General features: G+C 32.5%; 1 protein-coding gene across 1 annotated transcript in view; it reads left to right on the forward strand.

Annotated features, from left to right (window-relative positions):
* LOC108370482 (uncharacterized) overlaps nucleotides 1–4,143 on the forward strand; it is a 20,047-nt gene extending 15,904 nt beyond the window's left edge. Inside the window, exon 4 of the mRNA XM_017625809.1 lies at nucleotides 3,806–4,143. Within this exon, the coding sequence (XP_017481298.1) occupies nucleotides 3,806–3,998 (193 nt within the window). The 3' untranslated portion in view covers nucleotides 3,999–4,143. The remainder of the gene's footprint in view (nucleotides 1–3,805) is intronic.
* The last annotated feature ends 9,631 nt before the right edge of the window (nucleotides 4,144–13,774 follow it).

The raw sequence follows: 13,774 nt of genomic DNA on the forward strand, positions 1-13,774 counted from the left end.
TATCGGTATCGCTTCTGTTCATACTTGAACTACAATTTTCATATTTTTTGATAATTTTTAGTTTTAAATATTTTTGACACCTCAATCAAATGAAAACTTCTGGTAATTTCAGATTAGCTAGTTGCAATAAAATGAAAAATAATCAAAATCGTGATATATTGATTGTGAGTAATTGATATAAATGTACATACGTATGTAAGTTTATATGCTTCGCCTTTTTTTGTGCCATTTTAAAACTTGAGATTTTTCCTACAGTATTATTTTTAATGTCCCCGTTTCCTTTAAGAGAATGCGATGTCGGCCTCCCTTTAGGTACTTAAGTCCAGTTTTCGCATATATGTACAAGGTTTTAGGCCTTTGGCTGTGATATATTCAGAGACGATTACCAAAACCCTGTTTTTTTTTGTAAATTGTGTTGAAGAAGGGCAGAAACTGTACCCTGGTCAGAGATTTTTTTTTTGGCATGTGGTGTAAGTTACAACCATTAAATAAATAAAAAATTTGCTTACAAATTGTGTGCCCCAAACAAAAAGGGAAGAGAAACTTTCGAGTTGTATTATATATGTTGGTATGTAGATATGTATGCATTTCAGTAATTTACGCAAATTAGGCACGTTGATGGAATGAAATTTATTACATCGTAAACTGGCGCTATTTTAATACTGAAATTGTATGTAATGGCGAAACACGTGCTGATAAAGAGAGCAAAGAAAGGCGAAAAAATCACATAGAAATTAAATTTTGCTTTATGAGTAATATTTGCAGAATAAATAGCCGAAAGCAATGAGCAGCGTTTCATCTTACACCAATTTTGCGGTTTTATCCTCATAAATACGGACATAATAATGCATGAATTTGCATAAATAGGCATTTGTTTATAAACAAAGGCATATATGAATATTGCAGTATATTAAAGCTTTTTTTGTAGATATATAATTTATGTTTATTATTACATATATGCATTTCTTAGCCATTTTTCACTCACTATATTGTAATGTAAAATTCCATATACTTTTAAATTAAATGACAACCCATCAGCTCCTTTTATGAAAGAACATTTTAATAGTGAAGAAATTTAGATTACTCACAGCAGCCACCGCTGTGCAATGCCAATGTATACTTCGGGGCGTGTGAGTAACTTTTGAAACACATGACCTAACAAACTCGGGATACGTTAGCGCAGCTATGGACATATAAATGTATACCAAAATATTTAGGATGAAGAAGAAAAAAAACTATTGAGTGAAGTCTGTCTTTCCGCCCGCCCTTGCAGACAAAACGCAATTGCTTAGTTTTTATTTATCTAGCCCATTATATCTATATAGATAATATTCATGATCCTTTTGAGAGGAATCCGAATTCGAAAAGAGGGGGAGCAATTAATCTATACAGAAAAATGTATAGAGGTATGTATTTGTATACATAACTTCAAAACTAAAGTATTTTTTCGTATCCAATCTGTCGCCAATCTGTTATCATTATTAGAGGCACAGCCTAAGAGTAGAGCCTTTTACAAAACATTTCAATACCCATTGTCCTTCAAACTTAAATAGGCGCCTGGTGTCCAGACCATCTCAAATTAAAAAAAAAAAAAAATATATGTAATATATAAAACAGTTTTGAAGTGTTTGGGGCGCTTTTGGCCGAAGCAAGTTTTTATTTTTTGATGAAAGTTTGAAGTTATAGTTATGCTTTTGTTTTTTAAGTTAACTATAACAAAGAACTTTTTATATTGTTTATAATATACACTTTATTTTATTTATTTATTGCACTGTTTTTTATTTTTTTTTTTATTTTTTAGTTAAGCATTAAAAATTCTTGAAAAAAATTTCACATATAGTTAAATGAGACTAAACTTCCCAGAAAACCAGTAAATAACACCAAGAGTTTTAGTAAAGTTCAAATATCTCTTTATCTCATTACACTATTTATGTAGTACGTTGCAAATTAATTAGCTCATAAATCAATTGCCTGTAATACTCAAATACATACGCATGCATACAAGAAAAATTAAATATGTAAGTTAGATATGCAAGCATAATGAGAGTAACTAATCCAAAAGCTGAATTAATTACGAGATGAATTAACGAATGCGGCAACTTTCATTTTCTATTCACTCACACAAATGAGTATTAAGGGAAAGCAGCAGATTTTCCATTTATTTTTGTCCCATCAAGTTCATTATCATTGCGCTCATTAGCATTGTCATCAGCAGGAGCAGCTGAACTCGTTAATTGAAGAAGCCCAACACATTACACACTTACATATGTAGACTAATGAGCGCCTTCAACACCATCAGACAGACCTCAGCTACAGAGCGTTCCGAATTGTCTGTTTAGTATAAAGGTCTGATTATGCATACTTCGCGTAACTTCGCACAACCATTTATACCAGCGCAATAGAAATGTAACTTAAGAAAATGTGAAGCAAAATCTAAACGCTATAGATCGCTAAGTTTTTAAAAGTTCTGCTAATTTCTGGATATTGGAGTACATACAAAGTACATACATAATTACTGCTTGAAGTTTATGCGAAGTTGTGCGAAGGTATGCGAAGCAAGCGTAATCAGACCATAAGTCTAAATATTTTCGCTGTCGCTACCACTTTCCACCGCTTGCATAATTGCAAAATAAGTAATTAGCGTTAAGCTTATTTTGCCTTTGTTCTAATTTTAAGGTTTATTTACACTAATGTAGCACTGAGTTTTTAGAATTTAGTAATNAGAAGTACCTGCGCAAAAATGTAATTTATTGAATGTGGGAAATTTTTGAACATGCAGCTGTATTTAGCATGCATTTAGGCGCCTGGTGTTAGCAGTCACGCCTAAACAGTATTATGAGATTAGTGATATTTAGGAGCGTAATTAAAAAGGCTCCTTAGAGCACAATATTAAAACCTAATATGCAACTTCCAAATGAAAAATAATACAAATGCCATATTTTCTGCGATAATCGAAAAATTCAATCTACTTAACTGAACGATTAACAGACATTCTGTAGAAGCAGTTTCCAGCAAAATAAAATATAAGTACGACTTTTTTTTGTTATGCCCCAGTGGGATAATCTTAAATTAAGATTAGTGTTAACCAGACATTGCGTAACCGGCCCTTAACTGGCAGTCGACCAGTTAAACATCGTTATCGACGTTGCCGTCTCTATAGCTGTGTTTCCGTGGCAAGCCAATATGTACATCGTCTTTGCTCTACGTTTATAACAAGTTATACTAAGGCAGTACCCAAGGTGTTGTATACTGTCGTATTGTTGTATGATGCAAACTTTAAATGGCTAAATTTTCCACCATCAAAAAATAATTGGTTGTGGTTTCAAGTAGTCTTAACATTTATTTAGCCGTTAAAAACTTTACGACATACGACAATATGTAATTTTTTGAACCACCTAACTATATTTATGTGAATTGCGGAGTCATTTTCATGTGTACCTTTACGAGCATTTTTCGGTCAACCTATCAATATTGACATTTTTTCCGACAATTTTGGCATTTTCTGCACAGACCAACGTTTAATAAAAACAGCAAAAGTAAAGGATAAACTGTTAAAGAAATAAACCTTAAATTGTAAGCAACGGTCAAGCTATCCTTTTTATTATGAAATTAAAGCTATTTTCTTCATTTATTATTGTTGTAAATTAATTAAAATATATACATATGTAGCCACAATCCAATCATTTAGCTTTCATTTAAATTCATTTTTCTTTATTACATTGCCTTTCATATCAAAGTTAATAAAGCACATGCCAAAGAAATGTATGCAATGCTTTTATTTAAAACTCTCCTCTTTCTCTTACAGTTGCAGCGCCTGCGATAGCCTCTTTCCATCACTCATGATACTAGAACATCACAAAGAAGAATTCGAACATTGGAGTGACGATGAAATAAGCCGACGAATTTGCTGTAGACGAAATCGGGGGGAAGATTATTTTACTGATACAGACTCGTTCACGAGTGAAGCTGAAAGTGAGGATCTGGAGAGGCTGTTGTAAAAAGGGGGAACTTAACTATTGTAAAAAGGAAAAACTGAATAAGTGTGAGAGAAAATATCAGGAAGTAATTAATGTGCGTATTAAAACCAGCTGCTGGCATATTTATATGTACACATGTATCTATGTACATACATATATATAAATGAACGAGACATGTTAAATGTACACAAAAAGTTAAAATATCATATCTAATTACATACATACATAAATAGACAAGTGCATATATGAATGTATGTATATATTTCTGAAACAATGCCAGCTGCTGGCCAAACAAATCTTTATATACTCTAAGTAACTACAATGGTAGATAAATACATATGTAGAAGTTCTTGTGTATTCATGTACTTAAGCATGTAAAAGTCAGAGAAATGCTAGGAGCAAAGCACATGCTAAATATTTTTTTATATCCTCTCAGCAAACAAGATACAGGAAGTGTACAGCCCCAGGATAAATAAAAATACAAGTAGAGTATACATATGTTAACTTGTAAGTTACAAATATAAACAAATATTTATTACCGATTTCAACTTGTATGTATGTAAATAACTACATATCGAGCCCTAACCGCCAAAATAACGTAAGCGACATTTTTTTTCAAAATTTTNAATTTTGAAAAAAATGTCGCTTACGTTATTTTGGCGGTTAGGGCTCGATATGTTTCAATACTGTCATAACTAATTTAAAAAACAAAAACTCGAGAAAAATTTGAATTTATGTACATATGTATGTATACTGGGCGGGTCGACTTTTTCCCATAAAATTGCATATGGGAAAAATGCTCTAAATATCATTCTGAACAACTTTTCTTAAGAAACTATGGGCCTAAAACCAATTTTGAGCTAGCGAATTTTAAGGGCATATTTCATATAAGGTAATACAAAATTTTGTGGGAAAAGCTTAAACAAATAGCTGATTTAAGAGTATAAGGGTACAAAAAGTAGCTAATTTTTTTAAATACGTAGACGGTGCCACGCCCTTTGTCCAAAATTTTATCATAAACGTATTTTCTGCTAAAGAATTATTGCAAACATCAATTTTGAATAAATTAGCTACAGTATTTTCTGATTTATTGAAGATTTCGTATTTCTCTAATTAACCGTTATAGGGGATGTGAACGTGGTTATGGTCCAATTATAAAAATTTTCAGTCGTTTGGTATGTTGTACCAAGGTCAAAAATTGTCAAAGTTTGGGAGAAATTTGTGAAGCGGTTACCAAGATATACACATGTAGTCATAAGTGGGAGTTGCTACGCCCATTTTCCAAAAATTTATAATATTCTAATTTTTTGTCTAAAAATTATTGTAAGTATCAATTTTGGGTGAATAATCTTCAGTAAATAGTTTCTAAAATATCTCGGTTTCGTATTTCTGAAAATTACCGTTATATGGGAGGTAGGCGTGGTGATTGTCCGATTTTCCCATTTTCAATACCATCCTTCCTACGCCCGAAAGAAGTGCACGTACAAAGTTTCGTTAAGATAGCTAAATTGTTACTCGAGTTATCATTTACACAGACGGATAGACGGACGTACGGACGGACAGACAGGCACCGCTTAATCGATTTCTCTTTTTTATTCTGTTCATTTATGTATGCATTTGTCTATATTTATGCACAGACGGACAGACGGACGTGCGGATGGACAGATAGTCACCGCTTAACCGATCTTTTTTATCAATGCTGATCATTTATGTATTTACAAAAAAATAAACTACTTTTTGTACCCGACACTAATAGATTAGATATTTGTTTAAGTTTTTCCACAATATTTTGTATTACCTGTTATGAAACGTCCCCTTAAAAGTTGCTCGGAATGATATGTAGAGCAGTTTCCGGATATGCGATTTTTCCGTTTTTCTGTTCCCCTACAAATCGACCCGCTCTATATTGTATATTCCCACAGTAAAAATGAATACGTATCTTTCTGCTGAGCTACTGGTAATCGGTACTGCTTTGGAATTTTTTTTAAGCATAAAAGAACAGGTAGCGGTCCTTTCTGTACGCATTATTGAATTAAATGAGTGATATGTGTATTTTAGATGAGAATATAGCAAATATATTTTTAAACGAGACTATAGAAAAAAGCAAGATAATTCTCCGAAAAATAATTTAATTTGAATACATTTTGATGAAGCCCACAGGGCAGGCACTTTTAGTCAGTAAAATAATATATACATTTGTATGTATGACTATAAGTATTTGAAAAATATTTTTGCATTCAAAACCACCTGCAAGCACTGTACAATTTATCAAAAAATTCCAAGCCATATCAAATTTCGGACCTTTGTTTTTAATATAAAATTTTTGAGAAAATTATCTTTCAAAATGTAGCTAATGTTTTATAGTTTTTATATGTATAGAAAATAGAAGTATAAAAGTACCTTCTAATTATAACCTATTAATTATTTAACAGTTATACTAATAAATAAAATTAAATAAAATGTACGTAATGATTTTGATATACATGTGTAAATTTATAATCGAGAGCCCGCAACAGCGAAGAAAGAAAACTTGTTATAAGGTAAATATATGGCCCCAAACGAAACTTGTTTTCGAAGTAACAAAATTCTATAAGAAGTAAATTATTTTGGGGAAATAGCCCTTCTACAAAGGGCCTAAAATTAAGTAAAAAATTTTTATAATTTTTGATTGTTTGGCAAAAAATTGAAATTTCAACTGAGTTGAATGTCAAATGTCTCACTTATTTTAGCTTTATGTTCTGTTGCGACTTTACTTCATAGTAGCAATTGATTCGAAAAAAAAACATTGCAAAGTCATAAATAAAAATCGGATTTTGATATGTTCAATATAAAGGACAAGTCCAATGAAATAGTTAAGAATGTGCGTATCAGCTTGCTTGGCTACGCGGCTCTTTTGAAAGTAGCAAGAAGGAAATGTACGTAAATACGTTATTTACGTTTGTTTACGTCGAAGTGCTTGTTTTAATATACATATGTAAATATGTTTTACAGAATATTGTTAAAAATCAATATTCGATAATGTCATTCATCTTCTGTTGGCACCTGAGATCGAAATAATTCATTGGCATGCTATTCAATTCAATGATTCGCTTATGTTTTGTATGAAACATGAGCTGGAAATTATGTACAGTGACGAACAAAAGTATTGGCACATCTCTAAACTTTGTGCAAAATTCAGGAAAATTCATTAAATTGGCACACTAATTTGCAACTTTTTATTAGAAGAATTCAAAGTATGCAAATTGCAAGTTAAAAGTTGCTAGCAAATCGCGTTGAGTTTGGGCAATTTTTTTAGTGGAAGGTGTTACTCATTTTCTCCATACAAAAAATAATTGTCGAATATACTTTGTATGGAAGAATTTGGTGTAGAATGAACTATATTTTTATAAGAAATTATCGAAAATAAATTAGAATAAAAAATTTTGCATATATTGCGAAAAATGCACTGTGCCAATACTTCTGTTCGGCACTGTATGTTACTCATACGCCAATTATCACCGGGTTTGATCAAAGTTAATAGGGAACAAATGTGGATGTTCACACCAGTCACGTTATCAGGTTATTTGATAATTTTTTTATGTAATTTATAGGGCTGTCTGTTGTTTTTAGGAAAAATCACAAGAAATATTTTCATTATTTCTGTTGCTTGAAAAAGTACTTTGCTGTTGCTGTAAATTTTCTTGAAGAAATTAACATACGAAATTTCACTTTTTGAGCATCATTTTATGCTCTCACCCCATAGGAATATTCTATACCGGAAATAATATACCCATATTTTTTTTATTTTGAAATCAAAAAGTATTTAGAAGTCGCTCAAAGCGTCCAAAGTCTTCCATGTAATTTATATGGGGAAAAAACAGCGTCTTGTAGAAATGGTATAGAATTCTTATAAATCAATACTTTTCTATTAAAAAACTCTGTTTATCTGCAGAAGATTCGCAGTAATAATATCCGACTATTTAGTTAACCATTTTTTCATCGCAACTATAATTTATGTGTCCTCTAAAAACCCCCGAAAAATGCAGTAGGGGTAGCAATAAAAAATCGTTAGTATTGAAAAGTGGTTAAATAAAAAATTTTGTATTATTATTGAAAGTATCGTGAAGAGAACCGGGGTTTTCCGATCGAAAAATATTGATTTTCAAAAATTCTATATAATTTCTACGAAAAGTTGTGTTTTTCCATCATATAAGATACATGGAAAACTTTGGGCGCTTTAAGCGATCTATAAATGTTTCTTGATTTCAAAATAAAAAATAGGAGTATATTTTTATCGATACAGAACAATCCTAGGGGATGAGAACATTAAAATTTCGAGTATACTTTTTTAGACCACATACAGTATGTAAATAATAAAATTAATTGTTTTATATATACATACATATACACTATGGCGTTAGTTGTAGTGCATTTCTAATTTCACTACCAGTATATGGTTAGTGTTAGTGCATTTTAATTACATACATTACCACTATGTATATGGTTAACGAGAGTGCTTTTAAAATTTCACTAACACTAGGACAGCTAACTCTAGCTAACACTAGGTTAACCGAACGAAAATTTCACTACCACTGACTAATTAAGCTAGTTAACAAATTTAGGAAAATTTAGCAAACCGTGATTTAAATACCCATGTCCTTACAACAAGTTTGTTCAAAAATGTACTAAGTTCATAGTGGTAGCGAAATCATTTTGTTACTACCACTATTCACTTAGCGGTAATGCATTTCAAATTTCGCTTTTGAAAAATGCTACCAATAATGTCAGTTACGCGGTTTTGCAGAATGACGATACGCGGTTTTGTACTTTAAACAACGATATGTTTATATATGTGCGTGTACCCTGCAGGAAATGTATCTAACTATAAGCTAACTTTACGCTGATTAGGAAGGAGCTAAAAGTCACTTGTTGTCTGTATATTTTCTGTGACGAAAGCTAACTATATTTCTATGGCGATTGCTACGAAATAGTCAAGGGTGGTTTACCTCTGCATTTAATGTAACTAGCTTGTAACTATCAATAGGAAAAACAATATTCTTTCTTAAATTTTTTATTTCTTTTTTTTTTACTCTATTTATTTTATTACATTTCATATATGTTTTCATATTCTGTTGTAGGTGGTCCGAACTCCGTCAGACATACCCTGCAGGAAATGGGACTAGTTTGTGGCTAACTATTAACTAACTAGCTTTCGACTAGTGGTGATTATTTATTAACTATTTCCTTTGGCCGTAACTAACTTATTTTGAAGGGCGATGGCCGCAAAATAGTGATAACTGGTTTCCTCTGCATTAGATGTCATCTAACTACTTAAGGACATAAAAATCAATGAGAAAAATGAAATATTTTTTGTTTATTTATTTATTTATTTATTTGCTTTATTTTATTACATTTCATATTTGTGTACATATTCTGCTGTAGGTGGTCCGATATTCGAACACCGTCAGACATAACTTCAAAATGATAATGTAAAATTTCAATCTTCCTTTTATTTGTGCTGAATACGAAAAAGGATCTGCGAAGTTCAGACAAAAAAAGGTATTGAAAGTAATTTTTGTGTAAAGAAAACAAACTCCCGATAACGTCTGCACAACTCTCGCACGACTTTACAACTAACTTAAAGTTAGTTTTGTCATAGCTAGTTAGAAGCTAGTTATTTATCGAACTCCCCCAAAAAACGCGTCCTTCTTCGCCGTCAACTAGGTTATGCGTCTTTCTTCGCCGAAGTTTTTATTAAGCGCCTTTTTTCGTGCAATTTTTTTTATGCGTCTGTTTTCGCCGTCGAAACACTAGCGCGCCTTTATTCATCTCTAGTGACGGTATGTTTTAATAGGCTAAAAATTCGCGTTGACATTTGAATATTTTTTTGTTTGCCGACGGTATTATTATTTTCTTCCAGGTAGGCACTTCGAACTTGAATTTTGCGCAACTTTTTAGAATTTTTCTATTTTTTTGTAAAAGTGAGATATTTGGATTGGACATGGCTTTTTTTGACATATAATTTTGTCTCAGGAAAACTGCTTCAAAAAATACTGTACTGAGAAAAATGATTTTCTTTACAAATGGAGATACTGCGAAACGGGATTATTTCGCTGTAATATACACTTTTTTGTCCGAAAAAGGATACGAACGTTATATATACATACACTTAATATTAACCAGAAAAAAGAAAAGAAATTTTCCCTATAAAATGTCTAAGGCAAACTACTTCTGGGAAGATGGCATACGGTATGACGCAAAAGGACAAAAAAAGCGTTTCCGAGAAGCTTTTCAGAGTTCCAGAGTTCTTTAAAAGGAAAAACAAAACTTTAAAAATTGTGTATGCCAGATTCACTCAGCATACGAGATGTCGCAAAAAGGCAAATAAAAAACTGTTCTGTGTAGCTTTTAAATAGCTGTAGAGTTCTTGCAAAGGAAAAAAATTCCTGCAAAATTACCCCGATTTTTTTTTTTTCAAAAAGTGGACAAAGTCAAAGGATTTTGGCTGGAGAGGAGCTGGAGCACAAATCTAAAACAAATCATTTGCCCCATATCTCTTTAACGAAAATTAAATTTACTTAGTTTTTTTTTGTTATTGCCACTGAAAACAACCATGTTAAACAAATATTCATTATATTTTTACTTGGCAATACTGTTCATAGCATAATGCCCAGCAGTTAGGAATAATTGCCACGTCAACTTGATCGGCGATAAAAAAATAATGCCCTCGAAGCCAGCAGAAAATTTTGTCGGAGACCAAAGGAAAAAGGCTACAATTTTCTTTCATTTACGTATCCAAAAGCGTTCAAAAAAGTGCAGTTTCCTTACCCGGAAACGAACGGAAAACGACTAACATTTTCATTCATTTTCGTTTCTTGTCTGTACATAAATTTCTTCCGCATACCTTATTGGAAAAACGGACTGTCAAAGTATTGGAATCGGTAAACGGACAAAAATCTTTTTGCTGGCTGGGTTAATATATGCCATTTTATTTCAATAGAAATTTTATTGAGAACATATAAAAAAAACCTTAGTCGAAATTTTTTAAATTTTTCTTTGGATACAGAAGTGCTTCTATAGCATGTAAATGCATATCTTCATAAAAAAAATAAAAAAATTTCGATAATTATTTTTTTGTTGCTAGGGATCGTAAAGAAATTAAATAAACAAAGATGGTTTTTATTGGGAGTGTAACGAAGCTAAGAGCGGAGTGCGGAGCGAAATAAAATACCGAAGCGGAGCGATGAAAAAAACCCCATTGCTTCGAAGCCCCCTTTTTTTTCTTTGTTTCAACCGACTTTGAATTTTGTTTCCTGTTAGATACCATATCCTGCCATGCTGAAACCGAAAAAACAAAGACTGTGAAGAATATGCCTACCTATTTGTAACTAATTTTACGAAAGTAGAAAAAAAATCATATTCTTTCATATTCTTAGGCCTGCATGTTAAGCTAACTTTGTCTGCAGTCAGAGACTAGTCAACATTTTACTTTCAGTTTAAATCAATTCCAGGTGCCACCTAATGCCACTGGTTATTTTTCATATTCTGGGAGGTGGGCTTTTTATGGTGTTTTTAAGGCGATTTTGAGGTTAGGTTTGTATGTAGGTTGTTCATACCAAGTGCGGACCAGTCCTTCAGCATATGACCCTTCCACTGTGCTCGTGGGCACATGTCCAATCAGGCGCAATCGCTGTATTTTTATGCGCTTAACTACTATGCCCATGTGGAAACCACTGCAGAAAATAATTATTAGTATAGTAAAGTAGTAAAATGTTTCTAGTCCTTACCTACCTTTGAGAGTTTGACATGTATTAAAACGAAAGTTTTAAACTTGTGATTTATTTCATCTTTTATGTACTATGTAAAACAATTTCAAATATTTCGAATTCTTTTCTCTCTCCATACGATAAAACTGGTTTGCAGATATTTTCAAATAAAATATGTCTGCCAAGCCCACATACACGCATGCATATTTAATTAACTTTTAACGTTATGTTTACATTAATTGGCTTTTTAATGTTGTAGCGTAACTTGTCGGACGTTTAAGATATTAAACCTCATTTTTATGCATACATACATATTTGTTGTGCGAGTATATTGCTTTTATGATTTTCGGGAACATCAAAGCGGATTTTGCTGGTGGAAGCTAAATAAGAATGTACAAATAAAAAATCATTTTCTTTTCAATAGGGATTATGGAAATAAGTGCGAATTTTTTAAAACCATTTTTAACTGTACATATAATTCTAACCCTTACGTACTGTTTTTTGTCTTATAGATCATAACACAATTTTTTAACTAAAATAAATATTTCGTTGACGCTCCAGTAACAACTACTAGGAACAGTTTTTACCGAATCAACAATGAGTTTATTCCCGTAGCGGGCATAACAATGAAAAAAATTATAGTTTAAAAAACTAAAACCTCCCTATTATAACTGCCATTCGTACTGTTATCAGGTATGTAACTTGAGAATAGAAATCGCTGCATCTTTTAGGCGCATCGATATTACATAGTTACATCCCGAGCTAATAAAAGGAAGGTAAAAGGTAAAAATACAAGATTGCACATTCTCAGCGTCCTGACATTTCTCAAGTAAAAGTAAACAAAACCGAATAGGAGATAAAGGAAGTAGGAACAAAACAGTGAATCTTCTAAAAACGGAATCATTAAATAAAGTGTTAGAAAATTGGAGATTTGTGTGAAGGTATTAGTAAATAATGTCAGCTGCGAAATCCAACGCAAAAAACCCTTATCCAACCAGTATTACTTTGGACTAAGTAGGCAATTCAGAAGTAAAGTCCTTCTCGACATACGAAAATCACACTCTATAAGTCACTCAACATGAGCGTGCTGGTATATGGTGCAGAAGCTCTTACAATGACAAATCCGATGAGGCGGCTCTCGGAGCATTCGAGAGAATAATTTTGCGGAAGATTTAGCGGCCTTTACGCATTAGTTAAGGCCAGTACCACAGGCGATGGAACGATAAGCTGTATGAGCTTTAAAACGACATGGACAGAGTGCAGCGATTTATAGTTCAGCAGTCTGCTGGGTTGGCCATCCTTAATGAACACCGACGCTCCAAATCTAAAATTACTCAACTCGAAACCTGCTGGGTGTTAACAGAGATAGAGGAAGACGCCCGCTTCTATGGAAAAACCAAGTAGAAAGGACTTGGCTTCACTTGGCATTTCTAATTGGCGTCCGTTGGCACAGAAGAGAAACCCAAAATCGCTCAGGCGATCCATTGGTTTTTGAGTTAAGAACAATGAAAACGGCTATCAGTTTGTATGTACATACACATAGATATTTAATAACACCAAAAAGTTGCTGCCATCACGGATTAAAACAATCGTTTCGGGAATAATTAATGTTGGGAATTTCTCTTCATTCAAGTTTTTGTCGGTTAACTTATGTATGTGCATACATACAAGCACAGTACACATGTGTTTATCTGCTATACAATATCTATTCATATACAAGTATAGCGCTGCTGAAGCGCATGGTGGCTGACTGTTGCCGGTTATTTGCATAGAATCCATAACAATCTGCATACATTATTTTAACTCATATCTGTATTATTTCTAAATAGCAAGAACTGTTCACCTTTCCATTTGATAATCGATTTTTGAGCGTTAAATGGGTGCGAGAAATATTAATTTATTTGCAGCATATTTTCACCGTCTTTTATGCTTTTAGCTAAGCTTAGTAGCTGCTCCCTTTAGCCGGCATTTTTGAAATGCAAAACCTTTCTATAAATATCTATACACACATATGTATTGTGAATCTAGCCGTAAGTTGACCATGGCCCTGAA

Source organism: Rhagoletis zephyria, unplaced genomic scaffold (assembly GCF_001687245.7).
Source record: "Rhagoletis zephyria isolate East Lansing unplaced genomic scaffold, Rhagoletis_zephyria_1.1 Rzeph_scaffold_04264, whole genome shotgun sequence".
NCBI classification, from domain to species: Eukaryota; Metazoa; Arthropoda; class Insecta; order Diptera; family Tephritidae; genus Rhagoletis; species Rhagoletis zephyria.